The 26444-nt window shown below is 35.7% G+C and overlaps 1 protein-coding gene across 2 annotated transcripts; it reads left to right on the top strand.

The window, feature by feature from the left end:
• The first annotated feature begins 549 nt into the window (after positions 1–549).
• On the top strand, positions 550–26444 carry LOC128987546 (G patch domain-containing protein 2). 2 transcript variants are annotated; one of them, XM_054408446.1, is made up of 11 exons: positions 550–663; positions 6175–6443; positions 9205–9338; positions 10432–10566; positions 18697–18935; positions 19672–19844; positions 20352–20485; positions 21243–21368; positions 21541–21647; positions 23997–24072; positions 24606–26444. In XM_054408446.1, the coding sequence occupies exons 1-10, from the start codon at positions 639–641 to the stop codon at positions 24056–24058; spliced, it is 1404 nt and encodes a 467-aa protein (XP_054264421.1). In that variant the 5' UTR covers positions 550–638; the 3' UTR covers positions 24059–24072; positions 24606–26444. The 2 variants fall into 2 exon arrangements, with proteins under 2 accessions (XP_054264421.1, XP_054264422.1); XM_054408447.1 differs by having other exon boundaries at positions 581–822.

Genomic DNA, 26444 nt, shown 5'->3' with positions numbered 1-26444 from the left:
TTGGAACCTACATACCAAATTTCATCGAAATCGGACCACAGTTGTAGTCCCTAGCTCTGTACACATCCAGACACACACACACAGACATCACTTCGAAAACCACTTTTTTGGGTCCAGGGGGACCCAAAACGAATATATCCACTCAAAACTCAAACTCGAAAATGTTGACGAAAACAATACTTTCTCCATATACTATGGCATAGGGGGAGAAAGTAAAAGTGGCTAGTTCTGTTATACCCATACCAAGTAAAATTAATAATTATGCATCAGGTAGTGCGTCAGACTATGATTTTTAACTTCATGTAGTAAATTTTTTTAAAAATATTCTACCCTTGGCTTTCCACAAATACATTATTGTATTTTTATTTCAAGAAAACTATGGTAGGTAACATAACATAACAACCACTTTGATGTAAAAAAACATCTTTTGCTTTATTTGTTTCTCTTTTCTCTACTCACTCATGTCTTTGATATTAAAAAGGCTGTGGTTGAACCAAAAGTCACTTAAATGCCAATTTATTGGTTCTGGTTGATGGTATCTGTCTGCTGACAGTCTGTATCTATCTATCTATTCATTTAATTCAGTCTTGAGTCAAGTCAGTGTCATGATGTTACTCAGATAGATTCTTTCATATAAAATGAGTCAAATTGAAATTACAGACAGTAAGTAACTTTGTGCAGTGTTTCTTGAACTTAATATTTTTAATCATCGAAAATGCATGTTATTGGCAATCTATTAGTATTATTGCCCAAATAAGAGTGTGCATATAAGACGATTGATTTTCTGGAACTTGAGTGAAGAAAACACCACTGTCGTGTCAGGTTTGTTTGCACTTCTTAAATCTGTTAACTTGAAAGCCAAAATGTGTTAGTGTTAGGCTTAGACTAAGTATTTTAATGGTAGTGGTTAATCACTTTGAACATTATATTATGACATTATAACTTATTTTATGCATAACTTAGACCTACTAACTTTACCCTCCATCCTCCAATAAGTTAACTTAACCTCTTTTTAGTCATTAGTCATGTCAATTTGCTCAATGAAATCAGTGAATCATATAAAGTGTGTTATTTTGGCATCTAACTTCTAGGGCCTGCTGTAGGCATAGGCTATGCTAAATGTAGGCATGTCTATCCTATCCTGATCAATCAAATGTAACAATTGAATAAGCCTATTGGACTGCAGCCAATTTATCCTGTTAAAGCCAGGGCCGGATCTACAAAATATGGGCCCCCCTGCAAAAATCCTCCGAGGGCCCCTAGAGCTGGCGTAATATAGCAGGGAGGGGACCTTATATGCGTGAGGGGGGTGGGAATGTTTAAAATATAAGTAGCTGAAACTGAATTTTTACGCTATTTTTAAGATAAAATATTGATCCTGTTTGTAAAAAAAAACATTTTCGTTAAAATGCGTAATTTTGTAAATTTTTTAACTAAAAAAACAGCAAACTTCAAATAAAGCTTTTTTATTCTTATGTCAATAGGATTTCTTAGCCTTTCAAATAGGTTTACTTAAGTACAAATTATAAAATACATATTGTACAAAAAAAGTAAAAGGTTTTACATAAAGAATTTCAAGCATAAATAATAATGTAAAATAATAAACAAACAACTCAATTTAAACTTAGTTTCTTTTTACACTGTATTTTCAAGATAGATAGGCCTACATACAAATCATGGTTCCAGAGGGTGGGGCAGAGGGGCCAAAGCCCCGTGGCCCTGGGCTCTGAAGGGAGCTTGACCTGGTCAAATGTGAAATCTTTTCTGTAGGCCTACATGTAATCTGCTAAAATCTTTGATTTTAGTATGGTTTTTCAGTTCACATATTAATTTTTGAGTGGAATAAAGTTGCAACTATGAGCAAGAGAATTAATCAAACTATCATGCGTTTTAGATATATTGTTAAATGTTTAACAAAACGGCACGGAGGCAGCTAGACACTAAATCGGGAAAATAGGGGGCCCGGGATCACTCAGCTCAGAGGCCCGTGACGGCTCTCGCCGGCCCTGAGGTCGTTAGATAACGCTACAGAGGTTATTACAAGTCCCACCTGTACTACAGACTTATTGCTCAGCTCAACTGATAGTTGACTAAGTTGGTTGACACTACGTCCACGTCGATCGGACTGTAGTGGATCTGTGAGTGTCTAGCTGAAGAGCTGACTGGACTGAGCTGAGCATCCAGACTGGACTAACTGAAAGTGACAGTAAACCACAGATTAAACTGTCTACGGTGAGCTCCCGAGTTGTTGACGAGTAAAATCAGTAGGTTCTAAATTTACTCAATAATTGTAACTTCAGCTTTGATATTGACAATATTTCATGATGGATAGCCTCATTAAAATTAGCAGAATATGGTTTATTTTACCTTGCCTAAAATGATCCTGTGTAGTCGTCAAACACGACAGCTGTTTCGTGCTACAATGAGCACATCTTCAAGGTGAAGAAACACAAAATCAAATCATTTAGCCCGCAGTTAAGCACGTCAAAAAACACATAAAGTACATGAAGTTCACACAAACACACATATTAAAACACTTGGCCAAGTACCGCGAACACGCGACGCGGCGCCGGTAATGTGTAGGTCATGACTCAAACCGCACATGTGTGAGTCATGACCTACACATTACCGGCGCCGCGTCGCGTGTTCGCGGTACTTGGCCAAGTGTTTTAATATGTGTGTTTGTGTGAACTTCATGTACAGTACTTTATGTGTTTTTTGACGTGCTCAACTGCGGGCTAAATGATTTTATTTTGTGTTTCTTCACCTTGAAGATGTGCTCATTGTAGCACGAAACAGCTGTCGTGTTTGACGACTACACAGGATCATTTTAGGCAAGGTAAAATAAACCATATTCTGCTGACAATATTTGTCTGTCAAAACTAAACTTACCGTCCTATTCAATTATGTTTATATGCATTAAAAATAATTTTAAATTATAGAGCTCTTTGGGCCCCCTAAGGGCTTGGGCCCCCCCGCATTGCGGGGTTTCGTGGTTCCTAGATCCGGCCCTGGTTAAAGCATTTAAGTTATGCCTAAATAAAAAGTTCTTAAAATTAGTCCAAGTGATTGTAGGAGGCCTATGAGGTTTCTGAAGATTCTGCGGGACAGTTATGAAACTGCAGCGGTTAAATTTCTTGGTGTGTTGTTGCAACCTAATAAGTGTTAAATGGCACAGTAATTTTCAATTTGTGTAAGAAATTTCCAAAGGTAGGCCCTACCGGTACGGTATCTTTCTAGTAAGGCGACTTAGGCTATCTTAATTGTTAGTTGGTTAGCCTATGTCAGAGGTCACCAAAAGAACCATAAGTTAGTAAGTTAATTTTTATAAATTATATCTTAAGAAACTAGATTTTTACCTGAAAGCAATGGAGCAAACTTTTTCTGCTGTCACAAAAATTGAATTAATTTATAACTAGGTTATGAACGTTTGAATTTTAAGTAAAAGTTGTAATGTTGTATTAGGAACGTTGATCTGCACATCAATACTTATTTAAGTTACGCTTCTAAATTAAAGTTAGCCTAATAGCCCAAGTCACATTTAAATTGATTGATTAAGTTAAATATTCCATTTTAAAGCGGTATTTTTTCCGTATAGGTGCCTCCAAACAAATTTTTAATTTTGATAGGTATCTTACTTTATAGTTTTTTACCTCCTGAATCCAAATATACCATTATTTTTCACCGCTGATGAATGTTTCTCAAGATATCGCCGTAAAAACATACTTCATTATAATAAACAAGATAGGATGGATAACATTTCAAGTGATTCTGTAGTCAAATAACTTAATGTTCTCTATACGGTAATAGGAATTTCGTCACATTATGGAGATATAGATGGACTGGTGGACTAATTACATGTAGTTCTTATTTAGGCATGTCAGAGTGGTAGGTTGTGCTGTATGTGAATTGGTGACTGCATTAAGTGTTTTGAAGTTAGGTTAGATTAGGAAGGTAAAGTTTAGGTTGTAATGTATCGAGTTGTTAGTTTATGTTGCCTGCAGACTGTTTTTGTAAAATTAAAATCCTGAGAAAAACACTTGAAATAAGTGGTGAGCCGGCATTGTACAAAGGTAAACTGTAGGCCTACTGATAAAATGTTTGCGGCAGTAACCAGTATCCGAATCCACAACATCGCTGCCTAGGGCCCAAAGTCCGTAACGCTACCAACTGAGCCACCGACTCACCAAAAAAGAAATTGACACTGTTCTTGCCTAACATAATCCGACCAAACTTCTCGAACAGCTTTTTAACATTTGTTTCATACTTAAGTTGAAAAAGACACATGAGGTAGGTAGGTCGGCTGTTATGCGGATTCGTGACTGTATTAAGTCAACTTTGAAGGGAAGTTAAAGTTTTGGGTTGTAATGAATCGAGTTGTAGATTTATGTTATCTCCATACTGTTTTTGCACTTTGTATAGTGCTATAAACATAATAAATAATAATTTAAAAAATGCTTGCATTTTTTGAAATTATTGCTTAAGATCATTAGGCTATTATTGGATATTATTATTGCTTATTAAATATTAACAGTGCTATAAACACAATAAATAATAATTTCAAAAATTCTTGATTCATTATAACCTAAACTTAACCTACTAGGTACCTTCCTAATCCAACCTAGAATTTCAAAATACTTAATACAGTCACGAACGCACGTAACACCCAACCTACCTACCTCAAATGTCAAAAATGCTTGCATTCTTTTAAATTATTATTTATCGTATTTAAAGCACTATTTACAAGGTGCAAAAACAGTCTAGAGATAGCATAAATCAACAACTCGATTTATTATAACTTAACCTAATCTTTACCTTCCTAATCTAACCTATGTTCAAAACACTTAGTACGGTCACGAATCCACATAACACCCAACCTTCATAATCAACGCTCAGTTGAATTTATAAATGCCTCTAGACCTCTTTGAACAAACTTAATGTTTTTAATCTTAGGTTTCTTCTTCCCTAGACGATCTTTCAGTCGTTCATGTTTGTGGTAGTCAATTCACTTAACACAGTAATGGCGACAGAGACAAGCAGACAAGAGCCATTACAGTAATAAAATTCAAACAATCGTAGTTTATTAAGTTTATGTGACAGCAGTAAATTTTTTGTTTTTAATGATCAAATTTAATTTTTAAATCCAGTTTCCCTTAGAAACTGGATTTAACAATTACCTATATAATATACCTATATAAAAAAATTAAAAATACCTATATAAATTACTATGGTTCTGTAGGTCACCTTCTCTGAAATGGTTCTCTTGGTCACCTTCTCTGACATAATTTCCTGTTAGTTTACAGATATTTATGACAATACACTGTGCGCATACATTTAAAGTCTTGTACTGTAACTAATGTATAGAATGGTTGTCTGTGAAGTGAGAGTAACTTTAAAAAGTTGTTGGTATTGCAAAAATAAGCAATTAGATTAATTCGTAAGCCATAAAAGAAGGTTACTAACCTATCGTCAATCAATCCTATATTTGTCGTGATGACTATAGTTTCGGTGTTAAATAGTTATTTGTGCAACTAGTGAGCAAAGTGAGCAATAATTGACTCACTTGAGAGAAATACTTACACGCGAGCCGTAGGCTAGTGAGGAATGGTTTCTCGAGTGAGGCAATTGCACTTTGCACTCCAGTTGCACATTATATTTTTCCTACAGTTACCATAAAACAATAAAAAGATCTGACACTACACTACAAACGTATTGCAAATACATGCTGCATTGAGAATACATATAAATTGGTAAAGAAACGTAACATATTTTTCACAGAAGTTAACTTTTAATATGACATTTAATTATACAACAATACAGCTGGCCAGCTGATTCACAGCTAGTGCTGCCAACGTATTTTGCGCGCATACGACCTTGTCTGCATGTTACGCGCTCACTATTTTGTGCCTTCACGTTGCAAATCTGGAGTGAGACAAAGTAATTAGAGTGAGACGATGTTAACATTGTCTCACTGATGAGCGAATTGGCCTCTTTGCTTTCTCAAATCAGTGAGAGAACTTGTACATTGTTAGGTAACTGTAGGAAAAAACCCATTTTCAAATCTTTCTAATAAATGTTTGATATCTTTACAGCCTAGCTTTATGATCAAAATAAGTTAAAACTAAATTTATTCCTCAGCCTCAGATTAGTGTCTGAACTCATTTTGTTCAACAGTATCCAATGTAGTAATGGACCGAGCCTTAAAACCTTTCCCACAAGAATGTCTCATGGAAGAAGGGGAGGAAGAGGGAGATACAATGGAGGCCATGGAGACAGCTCCAGTACCCCCAGCCGTGAGACGGAGGCCGTACGGAGCCCGACGCAGGACCAGGTCGACCGGCAGTCTGCCGTTTGTCTGGCAACGGCCCAGTGATGACTCCAGTAGCAGTGTAGGGGACTGGGGACAGCCTCGTGGAGATAAAGGCCTCTCAAGTATACATCAGGTGAGTTGAATTATTACTAAATTGATAGAACGCTGTAAAAAAATGGCTGTTCAGTTAAGTTTGTTCAAGAATTCAAATTCTGATGTACAGTAGAATCCCTCATATCTGACCACCAAGCAACCGAGCCCCTGCCAGGGTAAACCAATATATTTTCAAACTGATAATTTACTTAGTTAACTTATGTGACATCAATTACTGTAGTAGGTAGTGTTTGAGTCTCTTTTGAGATAGTTTTATACATTAATACTCACAGCTTGGGAAACCAATAGAAAATATATTTCTAAAAGAAAGTGGTTAACTATAAGAATGTGAGTTCAGATAACATAACTTAGACCTACTGAAGCTTAAAGGTAAACATTACCAAAATCAAAAATCCTTAGCTTATTTAATTAAGTAAAAAACAATACAAAAATAAAACAATTACTTTGATGTACTAACCACACTTAGGGTTGCCATATCCCTGTATTTCTCTGGAGATTACCGGATTTTGACTTTAAATACTCCAAATAGGCATTCCATTTATGTGAACCAAATATTGGCCTAGTAGCCTACCATTAATAAACATTAAATAGGTCCAGCAAATAGGCATTCCATTTAATTTGAATCAAATGAACCATTGGCTTAGGATACTGCAAGTAGAAAATTTATCTACGTGAGTGAACCAAATGTACCATTGAGTTTGGCTACTGCAAGTAAATAATTCATGTACGTTAACCAAATGTCCCATTGTGTTTGGCTACTGCAAGTAAACAATTCGTTTACGTAAACCCGGCATATAATTGACTTCGAATACTGAAATATAGGCATCCCATTAAAGTGAACCAGAAGTAATCCTACCAGTGACTTCGAATACTGAAATATAGGCATCCCATTAAAGTGAACCAGAAGTAATCCTACCAGTGACTTTGGATACTGAAATATAGGCATCCCATTAAAGTTTACCAGAAGTAATCCCACCAGTGACTTTGGATACTGAAATATAGGCATCCCATTAAAGTGAACCAGAAGTAATCCCACCAGTGACTTTGGATACTGCAAGTAGATTTCTCATTTATGTGAAGCAGGTGTACCATTGATTTAGGATACTGCTACTTGACAATTCATTTACGAGAACCAAGTGTACCATTAAATTTGGATACTTTAAGTAAACAATCTGTTTACTTGAACCAGATGTACCATTGACTTAAGAACCTGTAAATAGACATTCCGTTTAAGTGAACCAGGCGTTCCATTTACTTTGGATACTAAATATTGTTGACATTGGATAGGTAAGGTACTGTAAATAGACATTTAATTTATGAGAACCATACTTATAATTGACTTTGGATACTGCAAATAGACATTCCATTTATGTGAACCAAATATACCTATAAATTTGATACTGCAAGTATAAATCTCATTTACGAGAAACAGATGTATCATTGTCTTCAGAAAAGTATTGGGATATGCTAGCTCCACTCAATATTGCAAGCAGACAACTGCATTGTACATGTAGTTATTTTTAGTGAGATGTGACAAGCGATGCAACATTTTATGCAACCATTTGAATATTGACAATCCAGCACGAATATTGAACAGAAACGGTATGGACTAATAAATATAAACCAATTATGTAACTGGCCCTAATGTCTATAGGCTAATAGGGTTAACAACTGCTTTGGATGTTTTTTGACAGTTCCATTTAAATAATAGGTAATAAAAATACGTTTACTTCCGGGCCAGTTACATCATTTTGTTTATACAGTTGACCCATACAGTTTCTGTTACCCTATAATATATTTGTTATGTACTAGGTATAAAATTTTGCTTGCCCATTAATTTTTATCGACTATTATAGTGGGGGCCGCCAGCTAAAATCTCCTCTTTTTCACACATTACAATATGGCAACCCTAGCCACACCAGAAATAATCATCCAGTTGTTAAGGTAAAGTTCGGTTTTCCTAGGCGCGGAAGCGAAGAGCGGAGAGACGAACGCGGAGAGCGGAAAAGAGATTAACATGGTGTTCCGCTCCGCTTCTAGGAAAACAGTAACATTAAATTACCTAAGACAAGTGGAGTCCGCTCTCCGCGTTCCTCTCTCCGCTCTCCGCTTCTACGCCTAGGAAAACCCGGCTTTAGGCCCACTTGCCCAACTGAGTAGTGAACACAGTAGGATATTTCAGATATATCTTGAGAGCACTGGAGTCAAAGAGACTTGTGGTGTAGTTACATGTCTGAAAGCTGTGGGATACAGGTTTTGATATCGGCCTCTGAGGAGTGGCCCGATAAACGAAGGAGTTACAAACTGAGGGTGAATATAAAGGGTTCTGATCCTGGCAAGTTGATTTGAGCCACTCACACAGGGCTGATGTCAGTTGCTGATTTCTGTTGAACACGCAAACCTTTTAAACAAGCTAAATAGAAACAACAACAATTTCTTGTAAACAAAGGCCACGATAAATATAGCACATTTGTTATCCATTAAAATATCATATTTAGTATGCCTACAGAGAACTGTAGGTCCAAGGGAGGAAAAATAATTGTAGGCAGATCCTGTGACTGACTATGTTCTATTTGAATGAAAAATTGACCCAGCAACTTGTTTACTATGTTTATTATTAAGCAATAATTTGTTGTTTGTGTTGGTAGATTGTTAAAAAAAATAAGAAAATTCATAACCCGGTGTTTGCTTTGTTGTCTTACTGACCGTGAGTGATAGGACCTATCACTATTGATGCAGAAACTTACCTCTTTTCTAAGATCTTATTTATTCTGTGTCAGAGTGACTCAGACGACGTGCAGGAATGCCCCGCAATGTTCAGTCTGCAAGAGAAACGTCATCTGCTCCACGTAGGCAACATGGAGTCAGACTCGGTCAACGAGAACTTCTCTCCAATACGGCCCAGCACACGACGGTCAGTTGTATAGTGTTGTAAAAATTTAATTTTGTTTTTCAGCTGCTATAATTTTTGTTTGTTGATATCGATATGATATCCATACCATAGGGTGATGACTACTAAGATATTGTGTTCATGAATTTTTGTGGGGTAGGGTAATGGGTTTTTCACTAGAGATTCTGTTAAAATGTTATAATTTACTTAAGAATATGTAGGAAGAAAATAATTTCTTTTGTAAGATAATATCACCCACTTCTAAAGGTATAAGGATTTTTTCGGTGCTTTTATCTTGTTTTCAATCCAGGTTAGTAAAGAGATATATAAAATTGTCTCAGATAGAAACCGAACTATAAGTTGTATGTGTGTTTCTCGTTTAAGGATGAAAAATTATTTACCTCCTGAACCTTCACATCCATCCCCATTTAGGCACTCTGTCTGAAATAACGATATAAGTTATTTAAGTTACATGTAAATGATTGATCACTAACCAATTGGCTGTTATTGAACGCAAATATAAATTTCTGAAAAATACTGATTATAAATTAGTTATGTATTGAATACAATCATTTTTATTTACTACTACCCGACAGACGTTGTCCTGTCTTAATGTGGTTTTATGTCAAATGCTCGTTCGCATCACTCAATCATGTCCTAGGTGAAGTTTGTTCGCTACGCTCACTCGCCTCCAGGTTGAAGTGAGTGAGCGTAAAGGCAATTTTTTTAAAATTTTTTAAATCAATTACTAAATTTCGGTTGGATGGATTATAAATTTCCTTGCATAAAAACCTACCCCTGGAACTTAGGAACACAACAAAAAATGAATCTTCCAATTCGGTGCACTCGTTCCCGAGTTATGGAATACCATCAAAAAAAGGGATTCATTTTTATTTTTATATGTAAATAGATTTTTTTTTACCTAGATATCTTTGTGTGTGATAGGTTAAATAAACAATCAAACCTGATAACATATTTTAATACTGTTCCAACGTAATAAATTTGTCATGAAACTAAAAATTCCTCTATAATATTGAGGTAAGCAAATCTTACATTCCAGATATTGTGAAACTTGTCAAGGAGTGAATTGTATAATTTTATATTTTCTCTCTTGCAGCAAAAGGAAGTTCAAGCGTATGGCAGTGGATGTAGAGATGGCATCTACGTCAGTTCGACCTCCAATGTCTTGTATGGTGGTTAGCAGCGGCAAGAAGAAACGAGTCTTTCGACACGTGCCTAACTGTGACAATAGGTGAGTCTTAATCTTAAATTTGTGATTCTGCTATGTCAAATTGATTCTGTACTATAACCTTCTTTATATTAGCTGTATATTAGTCGATTATGTTGTTGTTTAGTATTTTAGGTAGCTACAATTCAACTAGCCTATTTTGACTTTGCCTACTTATGACAGAAGCTGTGTTATAGTTCCCTAACCTATTATTTGTTTACAATAATACCGGTACTTGTCCAGGTTTGTACAGTAGCCTACCTTTTTAACTAATAAATCAAATTTTAAGGCCACGCTCCCCCCGTCGGCCATATTGGATTGATTCTCCATAAGACCAATGATAACGAATATACCCTAATTTTTTCGTTATTTTTCAACGTAAAATTACAAATGTGGTGTCGTTTGAAAGGTAATATAATCCTAAATGCAACTCGTGGACCAAATTTTAAAAATAGTAATTTATGTTTTTAAAAATAAACTAGTAAACATGGGTAAGTTTACAATATTTTTGGTAATGTTTAAGGCAATTATGTATAATTTTAAAAAACAAAAAGCATTACAAGTTTCATTAAGATTAATATAAAAAAAAAATTATTAAAATCGGATAAAAAATAACCAAAAAATTTGGGGCCAAACGAGAGTGTTGCAGCGAGTTTCTTACTCCAAAATATCAACAGTCCGACTGCACTCTAGCGGTCGTTCTCGAAACTAGCAGCGGAGTGATATTCGTATTACTTGAGTTGCTGGCACGGGAATGGAGTTTGGGACGGCAACTGCTACATATAGCGGTAGATCACCTTTTTCAAATGTATAATGATTTGACACACTTAGAGTCAACTTAAAATTACCAAATTTGGTACAGCTACTATAAATTAGTGCTTCTCGGTGATGGTAAGGCTGTAATTAAAAATAATATTTTTTTGTAATTTTAACAACTGTTAAAACTTAAAGAAATTTTAAAATTGGGAATTAGAACATGAAAAAGTAAGTGATCTGGAAATTTTTTTATTTTTTGGTCAGGAAAGTTTTGTCAGCGGCAAAGTTTGAAAGCTTGAGTTGTATCATGATATACATTTAACAAAAAGTTGTTTTTAAGCATACTTTTGGAAATGAATCAGGTAGAATAGGAAGCAAAATTTGTGTCCCGCCGACGCGACGCTCGACCGCTGCCTTTCGACTACACGTCTCTAGTCTCTAGCAACCACATATACACACAGTGATTGATGCACAATATGTATATTAATTATAAGTCAAGTAAGGTAACATTCGTATACATAAAATTGCTATTCACATTAATTGTATTATTATTTTGTGTAATTAATAACTAAATGACGACCAAATCGGCTCTATATGAAACAATGCATTGAAGCCAGTTTATAAACTTTTAATAAGGATATTAAAACGAATTTATCCTTTTATGTAAGTTTTACTTTGCTCAAACAACAACAAATCTTTTAAATAACAATCTTTAACTCAATTACACATTACAAAAACACGGATGTTTTACGGTACATTACATTGTCTTGACAATAATAGTTTGAGCACAAAACATTTGAAAAAACAATACTGTACATAAAGCTGTGTGTACACAAAACTGCTTTTACTGCCCTAAATGTTACAAACTTTGTTAGATGGAGGCTACTGTAGGATACGCGCGTAACTAGGATGACTCATTGCTCCCCCCACTCCTTATATGACAACACTGATTTTGGGGGGGCTTCCGGTGGCTTCACCTGTATTTCGCGCCCATTTCGTGCCCAATGCCATCTCTATTTACCTTCTGTGCTCTCTACTGTCAAGATGTCTGAGTGAGTGGGTGTGCGCCTTTTAGTTTGTTGTGAATTATAGTTTACTACAGTGTTTTCGTTGTCTATACTATGAAAGTACTGTACATTTATGATTTTAGGCAAATAGTAAGAGCGTGTTTTTTTATTACCTTTCGTTAGTTTTAGCTATATGTCGAAATGGGCAGCAAATGTCGGCGTAAGATAAAAAAGCCGCGTAAAAATCGTGGAGGTGAACGTCTTCAAGAGTGGCGTATTTTGAAATCGTATAACTGCTTGCCTTTGACTGCCATTACAAATGAAAGCACAGACAGTGCTACCACTTCGAGCCATTGTAATGATGCTCTATGCAGCCCGGAGCCGGACTATGAAACTCCACTTCAAGACCTTGTTATTGAAGAAGTTCCAGAAGACGATTGTAATGAACATGAAGTGGTTCAAGGAAGGCGAATTATTGATATAGCCTACTTGTTTGAACAATTGAAGCAATTGAACAATCACGCCCCACAGTTTGGTTGCTCTTTTAGTAATTTGACACTTACAAGATAAATATCGCGTGGACTACGTTCCGGTTTTATATTTGTGTGCAACATGTGCGGTTTTAAAGAAACTGTGTGGTCTGACCCCAACAACGAATCGTCATTGGACATCAAGGCGGCAGCGGTGGCTGGTTCCATGAGCACGGGAGGTGGCTTTGCAAATTTAACGAAGTTTTTAGGGGCCATGAACGTTCGGTGCATGGGGTTCAATACTTACGAAAAGTACAAACATGTTATCTCCAAAGGCTGGGAAGATTCTGCCCTTGCAGAAATGAAGATTGCAGCAGAAGAAGAGGCAGCCCTCGCGCGACAGCGTAACGACGTGGACAAGGAAGGCGTGCTCTTGCTTACCGTGGTGGCCGACGGGAGCTGGTCGAAGAGATCGTACAGAACCAACTTCAACTCTTTATCTGGCGTGGTAAGTGTATTATTAGGTGGTGTTTACGAATGATAACTTCTCGCTGCGCTCGTTCGCCTCATTCTCCTGATATAAGTCACATTTAGATGTGTGGGCTTGTGATGGCTACCCAAAAGTAAATGTGTGATTGGCAAAATATAATATAAAAAAAAAAAAACTAAGCTAACATTTAACTACAAAAGATTTAATTTTACTCCTAAGTGCTTTGAAATACAGCATTCAGATTTAGCAAACTTTTTATCTCATTGAGACCTATTTTTTTTATATTTTTTATAAAAAAATCATCAACCTTTTTAAAATGGCGGTCATTTAACTGTTTACTATTTTACTAACTTTTTGGTCTTTTGCAATTATTAGAAAGTTATTGGTTTTTGTGAAATTGACATAAAATATTTCAAATTAGCGCCATTTTAAAACGGTTGATGGATTTTTTTTTTGTAAAGTTTGTAAAAAAAGGGTCTCAATAAGATAAACATGTTTTGCAAAATCTCAACGCTGTATCTCAAACCGTTTATGAGTTATTGAATATTTTGTAAAATCACATAAATACAGGCAGACGGAAAACTAGGCACCACAGAACCATGTTGAAATGTGTTTGTGACCTAAGCAATAACGCTATTATACATGTGTCCAGAGTTACGGGACACTCTAACAATATCTATACATATATACATGTATACAAATTTGGACGAATGGCGTTTTTCACTTCTGAGGACAGCAAAATGAAAAAGTAAATCGGTCCCGGGCTTATGTATTACCCGGCACGGTTGAGACGCAGTCGGAGCAGCGCAGCGCAGGGCAGGGCAGGGCAGGGCAGTGTTTTGTAAACTACGTGTTCGCTAGGTCCAGGTCCAGGTGTATATGATTGTGGACTGCGCGCACTTGTGGTCGAGTCACAAGTGTCTGTGCCGCATTGCTCACGTGCGCTGGGTTGCCTGGTGTTTTGTGACGGATCTTGAGGATAACTAATAGAAATTGTGCGTTTTTATCCAGTTTTTACGTTACCAGTCATAGTTAGTATATAAAGAGTAATTACAAGAATAGAATCTGGAAGAAAATACGAAAATCACTAAACATAGCAAATTTTTTCGCCCTTTCTTTCTTGTTCTCTTGTGAAGAAGTAACAATAAATCGTGATCAGCACCTAAATCTGACTCAAGAACTCAAATCCTAATATCAAGAAACTGTAACACTCCTATTACGAGAGCTGTACGACACTGTTTCCCAATATGCGATGTCAACTGTGCAACATTTTGCCTATTCTGCCCTGTGCTGTGCTGCACAATATGCGCCTGGGCTATAGCTACTTCCCTATAGGGAAATTCGCCAAAATATTGGCCATCACCGGAATACTCATCAATACAATGCTGAATACAATACAAAATTTGTAACTAAGCGCTAACTGTGTAGGAGGAGTTTGCGTACAAAGAATTGCATAAAAGTGACCGCTCAATTACATTATTTAGGCCTATAAATGGTTTATCAGAACTACTTACCGATATTTATAGGCATCGCTCCAGGGTCAAAGGCAAATGTAAATAGCCTACTGTATCATAATTAAATGTGTTTTTATATATCCATAAATGTAGTAGTTTTGTCAAAATATTTATAACATTTTGCTATAGCCTATTATAATATACAAACACAATTCAACGTACAACTATAAAAACGCCTGTCCCCCCAAAAAGTGATCAGATTTTGGAAGTTGGCATAAACAGTACAATGTTTTTGGTGGTCATGGCTGTAAATAATGTGGCACGGATAGTTTTTTCAAATTAATATTTTCCCTAATTGTCTGTTTTCAGGTAAAATGTTATGTTGCTATAGTTTGGGGACCAAAATATTTTATTCTGATCACGGTATTCTATTCCAGGTTGCCATTGTTGGTTACCACACCAGAAAGGTCTTGTACTTCGGAGTCAAGAATAAGTACTGCGTCGTTTGTGCCCGCGCTGCAAACAAAGCAGGTCAGCTTGAGAACTTCGCCGTGCCAAAGCACACGTGCTTTAAAAATTGGACAGGAAGTTCATCTAGTATGGAAGCAATGGCAATCGTAGAAGGATTTTTGATGAGCGAGGAAATGCATGGTGTTAAGTATAGCAAATTTATAGCAGACGGAGATAGTAGTGTGTATGCCAAAATTCTTGAGTACAGGCCTTATGAAACGCTAACAGTAGAAAAGGTTGAGTGTCGGAACCATTTGTTTCGGAATTTCAATAACAAGCTCAAAGATATTGCAACATCAAGCTACAACGGAGACGATACAAACAAAGAACTTTATATGAAGATGAGACGTGCTTTTGGTAATCGGTTATTAAGGTGTCGTGTGGGAGTTAAGAAGGCGATAGAGCATAGGAAGAATGAAGAGGGGTCCTTACAAACAAAGGCTGACAAATTAAGAAAAGATATTATAAATTCTCCAAGTCACGTCTTTGGTGAACATAAGAAGTGCGGAGAAATAGGTTATTTTTGTGATGGCATTCCCAAAGAGGGAGAGAGGAACCTAGTTGAAGACATGCAGAAATGTGGTTTGTATCAAAAAATCATGATTGCTGTAAATGCTTTAGCCGACTACAGTTACCACCTTATCCAAGACGTTGATAGCAACAGTGTCGAACAGTACAACTCCGTTATAGCAATGTACACAGGAGGCAAAAGAACAAATCAAATTCAACGCAATGGATATCAAACCAGATGTGCCGCAGCAGTGGTAAAATACAACAGTCGACAGCCTTTCTACAAGCTTCACAAGTCAATAACCAAATCAAGCCCGGGAGGTTACGCGAAACTGTATGAAGCCAGAGCCAAACGTAAAGCTGAGAAAGATTTGGAAAGGAGTAGGAAAAAACCAAAAGCCAGGCGATCACTTGTATTGGCAGCGGCAGGACCAGACAAAGACTACGGACCTCTTGCACAGAAACCTGACATTGATGAAGCTTTGTACGAAACCAAAGTTAAAGAGCATCTAGAAAATTTGAGGAAAACTGAAAATGAGATAGTAGAATTGGAACGATTAACATTGAATCAGAAAGACAACACATTGTGGTTGGAACAAAGACGACTGAGGCTCACTGCTTCCAATTTTGGACTAGTTTGTAATAGGAGGGAAGATTCCAGTTGCGGTCCAGTTGTAAAAAAGCTACTCTACTCTAAAGTCGACTGTGCAGCTACTAGGTACGGCCAGGCGCATGAAGCGGATGCAGTAAAGTGTTTTGAAACATTGACAGGATGTGCGGTATCCAAATGCGGACTCTTCATAGACAGGCAAAGACCGTGGCTCGCTGCATCGCCTGATGGACTGGTCGGCGAAGATGCCCTAATAGAAGTCAAATGTCCTCTAACTGGGAAAAATATGACTCCCGATGAAGTAGTTGAGAAGAAAAAAGGCGTGGTAGGTTCTTTTTGGCAATACGACAAAACAAAAGACCTGTACTCAGTTAACAAGCGACATCCTTATCATTATCAAATCCAAGGACAATTACAGATAACGCAACGGCAGTTCGGTTTCCTGGTGCTCTGGACACCTCTAGGAGTCAGAGTTGAGAAAGTTGTGAGAGACGAGAATTTCTGGGAAACAAACATGGTTTCAAAATTAGAAAGGTTTTACTTCAATTGTTTGCTCCCAGAGATCATCGACCCAAGAAGACGACGAAATATGACGATCAGGGAACCTCTTTACATATTAGAGGCAAAGAGGGAAAAATTCTCCAAAAAAGCAAAGAAACTTAAAATGTGTCAAAGTAGAGAATAAAAATGCAATTTAGGTCCTTTGTTAGAAAGACATGTGTGTAAATAATCATTGTTCATGAAATCATTGTCAATTTATTTCAAAACAAATCTCGTTTATTAAATTTATTGTAATTTTCAATGCAACGTTGTAGTATTTACAGTAAAAAATGGAAATTTTAAGATGTCCCTTTACAGTTTTTTCTATGTTATATAGATATTTTGTAATGCTTAATGATCAGTTTGGTGGGTAATGTATAATTAATAGTCTATGTGTTGTACTGTTTTATTCTGACAGTTGTATCCTCCTGGAATTATGGAAATATCAAATTTAATTGAAATGAAGTTACAGTACAATATACATGGTTCTTTAATTGTTAAATATGAAATTTTATTGAAAATTTTTTTTCTTACACCTAGATAATAAAGACTATGCAAATTAAATTTATGTCTTTGATTATTAGTAATGTTTTTATAATCGTAATTAGTGTTTGCATTATTCCTTACCGTAGCTAAAAGAAAAACACTGGTAACGTAACTTTCCATCAGGTTCCCTTTGTAAAATATGTGTACATGTTTTTATATGTATATACAATTTTTTATATTAAAATAACAATTTCAATTATAGATTGAGCCTAACAAATGATTTTCCCACACTCTTATAACAAATTTGTGTACAGTATGTTACGAAATTCCTGAGTAGTTTGTTTATTTAATTTGTTTATACTGTAAGTTTAATCATTAACAGTTGCACCTTGTAGAAATTGCCAAAAATAATCGTATAATATAGGTCCTTGGACAATGTACATTCTACAATCTACACGCCTATTGAGTACTGGCATGTCACAGTTTCAAATTAAATTGATTGTAAGTGGATCTAGTAATGGTATATTTCACTACTAGTCGCGAAATAGGATTTTTCATCACACAAAAGCTGTTAAAAAATATTATGACCATATTTCATAGTCTGGTATTTGTTATAATATAAGTAAACACAGCCCTGTAGTCAAGATTATTTGCGCCATTCCTTTACTACTGTGTTGGAATTGACGAGTCAAATTTGGTAAAATAATAAAGCTATAGGATAATTGAGAATCGAATCGAGAATCAGTGATGCAGAAGGCATACATAACACGGACCAAGGGACCACTGTCCGCCTGTCGCTGTCGCGTTATCACTCAGTCAGTTCCCAGTGGGTTCCCGCCAGTCGCCCGTGCGGAGGGAACTACTTTAGTTGTGACTCAGCTTTCTATTTCAAACCGATACCGCCGCTGAGGAGCGCGCTGGCGTCGCATTCGAACTTGCCGTTAGGGGGAGCGTGGCCTTAAAGAGAAGTCTTGGACAGGACACCAAGCGTGTTGAGGAAAACTAAATCGTTACTCTTTCCTCCCCCCTCCCCTCCGTTCTAAGATAAAATGTTGGTACCTAATTAAATTATCTCCCAAGTTTCATATTACTGTAACCTGAAACTAAAATGATTTTTTTTCAAATAGCTTAAGCTAATGTTGTTAAAAGGTTTATTGCGGACATTAAACAACCAGCTGTTAGAGGTTTTATTAAGAAGGAGGCTAAGCTAGTTGAACCAAATACATTCCTAACCACCCTTAACCAGAACTAAGGCTTTCTCTAAATTTTGTTGATTTTAATTTTACTTGGTCAGCAGATGGATAATTTACCACCTGTGCAGGTACTGTGTGACCAGTGCTAACTGCGGGAAACGCAAACGCAGTGTGCGAACAGAGAGTCCGAGAGTGCTGGGGTTTGCCGCACCGAGGGAAGACACTACAACTGCGCTTCACCGCCTGAGTCTGCGTGATGCACCGGCCACAGCCACCGTGACACCAGCCACACCAGTACCGAGCAGTAGCAGCGTGAGTAGCAGTGAGAGTGACACTGGGGTGTTTACCAACGATGAGGGACGGGAAGGTGAGTCAATTATGTCTGCCATTCAGTACATGTTTATACAAAAGGTGTAATTATAGTACACTCCCTTTTAACCAAACACCCATTAACCATATATCGATGTAACGGGACTACACTCGGTAGATGTGACACCTCTTTTTTCACAATTTTTATCAGCAAATCGGTTTAACCGGACTGCATAGGCAGGAAAAGGACAGTACTGAAATCGGTCTTGTACATGGATACAGACAGCTTTGTGTTAGTAAAAAAATTTAGGGAAAAATTTGTCTTGTACATAGATACAAACAGCTTTGTGTTAGTAAAAAATCGAAACAAAATCGGTCTTGTACATGGATACAGACAGCTTTGTGTTAGTAAAAAAACGGGACAAAATCGGTCTTGTACATGGATACAGGCAGCTTTGTGTTAGTAAAAAAATGAAACAAAATCGGTCTTGTACATGGATACAGACAGCTTTGTGCTAGTAAAAAAAATCAGAAAAAAATCGTATCCATTAAAACCGGATCAAGCCTAAGATCCGGAATTTGTTGGATCCGATCGGGTGCCGGTTCTAGCTCGGAATCCGGTGGTCCTATATCCGGATCCGACCATCACTAATTTATACCCGTTTGTTCCTTATTAATGTCTGAAAAAGCTGTTGTATTTACCTATTGTTAACAATGTTTCACTTAACGACACAACAATAGGTATGAGTTCTTAAGCAATCCGTGAATACTTTAGTAAACTTGGTCTTTGACAGGTGATGATGAGCAGAGTGACTGGTTCGGAGAGGCAGTAGGAGCCAAGGGTTGGTGGGCCGACTCTGACAGAGATGAAGATATGGAACCGACCTTCCAGGCCATTTTGTCTGGTAATTTGGAGCATATGTCTGAGCGAGCCAAGCAGATCAGTCGCATTCTGGCCGACCGCATGGTAAGCAACAGTTCCATCTTGTCGATCGGACAACTGTTAATTTTACAAGGTTGTAAATGTGATATTTTAGAAAATATAGACATTGGCTAGTCGATAAATACTTACTATACAGCTCAATTAGGCTTATGTCATAGAATAAGTCCTGTGAATTGTTTTTACAGTTTGTATGACATCATGAATAGTTCTCAATAGCCCTCGAGTGATGACCTTTCATTAACGGCACTCCCTTAGTTATTTTTCTTCCATTAGTTTATTGGGTATTAAAAAACGCTATCTGGAGAGATTATCATGGGTGATGCCGTGATTGCAATAGATAAACACGGATTTTTTCAAAATCACAGGAGGCGATCATGTTGTCATCTAGATGATGATGGAAATGGTTTTGCCATGTAGCCGGGCAGTATTTGGTTATTTACAAACATAATAAAACTTTATTTTAATTATTTGGTAATCAGACCAGGGTCTCAGGAGTAGTGATTACAGTTAGAGCTATGCAATGTTTTGCAGGGTAAAACTGGAGGAAGGGAGATCAGAGGGGGAAGACGACGAGTCAGAGCAGAGAAACCTGGCTTCAGTGTTCTCACATCTGCCAATGAGAAACTGTCAAAATTTCTACAAGATCCTGCTCAGTCAGAGTTGCGGTAATTGTTGTATTTTTTTTGTAGTTTATTAGCAGTCCGTTTGTATAAATATTAAAATATTTATCTTATATTCCTGTAGTACTATGTTTTTAACTTTAGGCTTGGATGTCAATAAACTTTTTAACCTAGGGTTAAGAAACTAGTTTTGGATTGAATCATTTAGAGTGGCAAGCGAAATGCACACTCACATTATAACCCTTTCCCTACTATAGTGTTTGTTATGCTATTAAAAAATGCTAATTTAGTATACATATTTATAGTAATAAAAGAGTGGTTAGGGAAGTTTTCTGTCTCTCTGTCTCTCTCACACTAACCTCCCCACATGCCTTCCAAATTTACATCTTTAACCAACCAGAGGATTTAATAACTAGTAAGTTTTTACAGTTTATCAAATTTATGTCCTTTACATACTCTTTTGTGTTTGTACCAATTAGATATACTGCATATATATTGACTGATTGTTATAGGAAGTTAGAAAATGTAAAACTCTTGACAAATATTTAGAGATAAAAAACACATTCATGTGACTATTTTGTTTTCAGTAAATGCAGTGACATTCATAATATTGAAATTTGCTATATATTTTTCAATGTTTATCAACAATGTCCTATTTTAATGGATAAACTAATGTTATTTTTTTGCTTTCTTCTTGTACTTACGTTAGTCTGATGTATTTATTACTTCATGAAAAGCTATGTAAATTTCCATCCTTCATCCACACATATGCATCCATTTGACAACTTTTGTCATATTTTAGACTTCATCCAATGCAGAAGAAAGAACGAGAACAGCTGTGTCACCTAGCAGATCTTTACTCTCTTAATATGAGACTCTCTGAGCCGTCTCGCAAAGGGCTCACCTGTCCTGTCCTCACCAAGACCAGGTATTTATGCATTCATTATGATTGCCTCCTGAACTGATGTTTAAAGATAATACGGCAGAGAATAGCAGGCTAACCTTAATAGAAAAAGAGTTAACTGGCACAAGAAACACAAAAAACTTACACCATACATAAAACTAAAAGAAAATAAGGTCTTTAAAAGTTTTTTTTTCAGTAACACAGTAAGGGTGGAGCAACTTCCCCTCTCAAGACTCAATACTCTTGGAGACTTCAAAAGGCGAAGGAAAACTCCCCCAAGCGGACATATGTCTTCACCTCCTGGTAAGTGAGAAATATACTTCAGACCAAAACTACCAAAGCACTACCAAAATCAACCAAGAATAAATTGTAGGACTGAGCATCCTAGATTCTACACTAGCTCAGGGTGGTGACAAGTACTTTGTGTCTTATTAATCAATTGTAAAGAAGAAAGAGTGTACTTTTCTAAGATATAACTTAAATGTTGGACAGAAAGAATTATTCAACCTATTTTTGAAGTATATAGTTTGAGCTGTGATAAATTTTGGCGATACTCTGAAAGGAAAACCTCTATGTAACACTATTTTAGCCCTCTAGGCCAAACAGTGAACCTAAAGCTTCGGCTACACTAGGCAGGGAAAGACACATAAAGGAACAAATGGGAAAGTTTCCTGTGAATCCTTTCTGTGTTTTTGAATAGAAGGATAATAAGTCCAAGACATGCCGCTGTTAAATCCTCAAAAAAATATTTAATCAACATTTTCTCTTGACATTCCGCTTTGCTGTGTTTTGTGTACTTTCTCGTCAAGCTTTTGGCTAGAGGTGATTGGGCTACACCAGCCACAAAAGGAAACTAAAGAATAGGAACAGAAATGTTCTGTTTGTGTGCAATGCATGCTTAGTGAGGAAATCTTTTGATACCTACTTGCGGATACTCTGAAAGGAATTGTTCCTGGCGGTTTTTTTTTTTTGTGTCTCTAGTGCCAAAATCTTTTCTTGAAACTTGTCCTCTCCTATTTAAAAGATGGTAAAAAAAATTTAGGGGTCTGCGGTGCACCGAAAAAGTCTGTAACGGTACAAGCTTAATTACCGTCATTCGGTACAGCATTTTACACAGTACAAATTCGGTTCGGTTCATGGCTATTCAAAGTATCTCAGAGTAAAATAGGTAAAGCCTTTATCTTAACTGTGATTTTTCTTGACACAATCCTCATAGTAGTAAAAGGTTTCGTTTTAATAGTGTGTGGTACAGTAATTGTTGTTAGAAAACCATGAATGTAGGATACTATTTTCTACTATTACTATTTTCATAGTAATGTCAATGTATCTATAATATTAAAACGAAACAGTGTTTTTTTATTTCACGATTCTGAATCAACCACTCGACGGATTTTCATGATTTTTGTGTTGAAATAAAGATAATTTTGAGAACTAGGGAATGTCGAAGCCATAAATTTAGTTTATGGTCCCAGATTTTTAGAAATTAAGTTTTAATCTTTAAAAAGTCTAGCAGCCGACGCTAAAATTCTAAACTAGCTTTTGGCATAAAATAATTTGCTTAACATAACAGCTGTAAACATTCAGCTTTTGTGTCACAAATTCAGCATTTGGATAAAAATGTAAAGACATACTTAGGGTTGACTTATTTATAATACTATGTGTAATGCAAATCATTGATACGTTCAATTCTTCTGTAAGAGGATGACAGATTAATTAAATTATACATAGTTGACAATTACGTCATTAGCTTTACTAGCGTGTTTGCTTCTTATATTCCTGCTACATGTGACCAGTTCTTTTAGTAATCGTGGGTTCTTTTTTTTCAAATGAATGTTATTTGAACCAAACAGCTGTTTCAAAACAAACTGTTATTGTTTTTACTTTTCTTTGTTTACACTTATTTATTAAGCAATTAATGCAGTGAAATTGATATAAAGGATTGGTGTGACGATTTATGTGTACTGTGAATTTTATTGGATATTATCGTTTTATTTTAGGTCGTTTCTATTCAGACCTACTGGGAATTGTGTATAGTAGTTGTATTGTGGTGATAATAATTATGGAAGAGGCAGGTATGCTATGGAAGGTGGTATCGTTGACTAAGTCTATACACTTCTCAATTGACTATTAGCCTACTCTCTCTACTATAAGGCTACTTATAATCAGTGTGCGTCTGTGCGAATCGGCTGCAAATCTCACTTCAACGCTTTTCACATAGCAAAAATTGCAGAATTGCTGTTTTATTGTAAAATTATTGGATCTAAAATGCATATCGTATAGGCCTATGATGGAATAAAAACATATTTGGTTACACAGCATTTGTTTACAAGATGATTTTTTACATTAAAACTGCAAGAAACTTTGTCTTTATGTGTAAACTAGCTGATCTGAATTGTACACGGTTTTAACTGAATACTGAATTCCCGTACGTAGGACGGGCTAACACCTCGTTAAAGTTAAAAATAATGGTTTGAATACAGTTCTGAGAAGAAAACCGCAAAAATACGGGTAGCCGTGTACCGTACCGAACCGTACCGACCTTAAATTTTCTGTACCGCAGACCCCTAAAAAAATATTACCTCCAAATTTTATTTATACCTTATGAAAGATTATACCTTATTTTTCTGAAAGAGAACTTATGTTTTGTTTCAGATGTAGATAGTGCCAAGACAAAACTTTTACGGGCAAAACATATGGGTCACAAGTCCAGCTAGAAGCCCGTTTTTGTGTAAGTTCAACTGTGTGTGTTTATGTGTAATGAAATGAGAAAAGTATCTATGGAGTAGGTCCAACTCTCAGGAAACCTTATGTTCAAATGTCTTATTATGAAACCTTTCGGAGGAATTTGCTAACTCTTTGAAAATGCAAGATTTCCTTAAAGCCCGATTGCGGTTGCTGCTTTACTCAGTCTTTTGTTTTCAATGCAATTATGTATGTTATTAAGAATGCACAGGTGTTTCTTATTTATTTCATTCATGTAAAACTTCAATTAGGCTTACATAATATACACAAGCATTTGCAATTCATATCTTATGGCAGAAGATAAGGATCCCTTGAAACAAAACCATGGAGAGGCGTCTTGGTGTAATTTTGAATTTCTTTATAACTTTTTATCAACATTTTTGTCTTGGGAATTAGGGCTTTAAAATTTGGGTAATACAATTTATCATTGTTGTTTAATTTTAAACCAACTGAAACCTAAATACTTTGCTCATCAAAAAGTAGTAAGTATAACAATTTCACCTGTTTTTCTTGTTTCAGGGCAACTTTCAGATCTCTTCGAGTGTCTATATAGAGTAGTTTTAAAAGACTTAAATATTAAGTATTTTAATCTCAAGATTACTTTAATCTTAGAATTGTCTTTTTATAATGTTGATCATTCTTTTTATTTGTAATCATTTGTAACTATTTAGAATTTGTTGTTTTGTTTATTTCACAAAAAATGTGTTGGTTTTTGTTTAAAAGAGTGTTACTGAAAATAGTTATCTCTATTAATTTGATGTAGCCTACAATTATTTTTTTGTTTTAATTACCTACACAAACAAACATACCGGTTTTGTTTATGGAAGAACAGGTCAAAATGATTTATGTATTATTAAATATCGGTAACAAGTTGATTTCATTTTGTACAATATACATTTTTATTTCACCTATTGTCATTAAATTGCACTAATTCCAAGTATGTTTAAGATGTATGATCAAATGTGACATTAGTGTTACTCACTCTGTTCTCAAAAGTACTCTGTTCCAAAAAAATATACAAACAAATTAAATTAGTAAAAATCTATGATGAAGAATACAATTACTATTAAAGACAAAATAAGACTTCCTTGCAATTTAGGAGAAAATTGACTCCTAAAATTTAGATTTCTTTAGCAGTGGGGAACTTTAGTCCATACTTGAACATACCATGACATATTAAACTATTTTCATTGGACGCTAAGCTACTTATTCATCTGTAAGTGAACAAAGTGAAAATTATAGATAGACATATCCCTGAATTTACTCAAACACTTAAGAGGGTTTTACCAGGTCAATTCAAGATGACATCTAAACATGCTAATTTCCTGAACATACCTCTACAGTACAAGCTATCAACATTCTAAAACTAATTGTTTCCATTAAATGTGTGCTTGTTGTGCTCTTAACATATCAGAGCTTGCAGTGGGTGGAGCAAAAATAATTTTAACTATTATTTATAAGTTAAAATCGCATGTAAAATAGACTGATTTACGGATTTTCAAAATGATTTTGTAAATACTTAAAGAAACAATTACGAAGTTTCAGTTCAACCAGTGCATAGTTTGGATCTTTGTGAATATTTTACAGTTTATTTAAACTCGATAAACACTTAAATAATGCCAGGAGGTTCTTTTTTGTAGGACCATGTTTACGTGGTAAACAGCTGGCGGGTAAATCACCGGACAGACGTCTCTTAGGTAAAGAGGGTGATTTGAATAACAGTTAAATTGAGAGGTGTAAAATATTGCTAAGGAGCAAATGTGAAATACTCATAAATAAACATGTTCAACTATGACTCCTGTTGTTTCATATAGAAAACATGTTAAGTTTATGAATGATTAGGCTAAAAAATTCAAACCGTGTACTGTAGTGCTCTACAGTGTATTAAACCTACTACAACCAGAATAATCCTGCGAGATAATACTCATTGATGGTTCTAAAATGTATATTTTTTATTTATTTCATATATATATATATTTATTTTACTAATTCAACATTAGTTTATTTGTAATATCCAGATTATTGTGTTAGTGACAATGAGTCGATTTCATCATCTCATCATATCTAATAGAATTAGAATGTCTACTGTGTTATTTCATTTCAAATACATATACACAAGTAAGATATATATTATGATGAAGGTTGTTTCAATTCCTGTGTGTTTTGTGAGAGTAGACTAGTTTGTGTGTGTCGTTTTCATTATCAATCAACTGTACCTCCTTTGTTCCTTTTTAGTATATTACACTATTTTTATTTATGTTATTTAACTTATTGTTTATGTTGTAAATTATATATTGCTGTACAATTTTTATTCACTGCCTTAACAGCTGTGTACAAATATATTGATTTGTAGTTAAA

The sequence above is a fragment of the Macrosteles quadrilineatus genome, unplaced genomic scaffold (assembly GCF_028750875.1).
Source record: "Macrosteles quadrilineatus isolate MER2022 unplaced genomic scaffold, UCM_ALF_1.0 Scaffold_2__2_contigs__length_208266976, whole genome shotgun sequence".
Lineage (NCBI taxonomy): Eukaryota > Metazoa > Arthropoda > Insecta > Hemiptera > Cicadellidae > Macrosteles > Macrosteles quadrilineatus.
Note: the sequence above shows the minus strand (reverse complement) of the source record. Positions and strands in the feature narration are given on the sequence as shown.

Bases quoted from the DNA above. Each gene is read 5' to 3' on its own strand.
- LOC128987546 (XM_054408446.1), top strand. From the start codon at position 639: ATGAGTCAAATTGAAATTACAGACA. The intron at 20,486-21,242 runs GTAATTGTTGTA...GTCATATTTTAG, and splicing joins CCTGCTCAGTCAGAGTTGCG to ACTTCATCCAATGCAGAAGA. The intron at 21,369-21,540 runs GTATTTATGCAT...TTTTTTTTTCAG, and splicing joins CCTGTCCTCACCAAGACCAG to TAACACAGTAAGGGTGGAGC.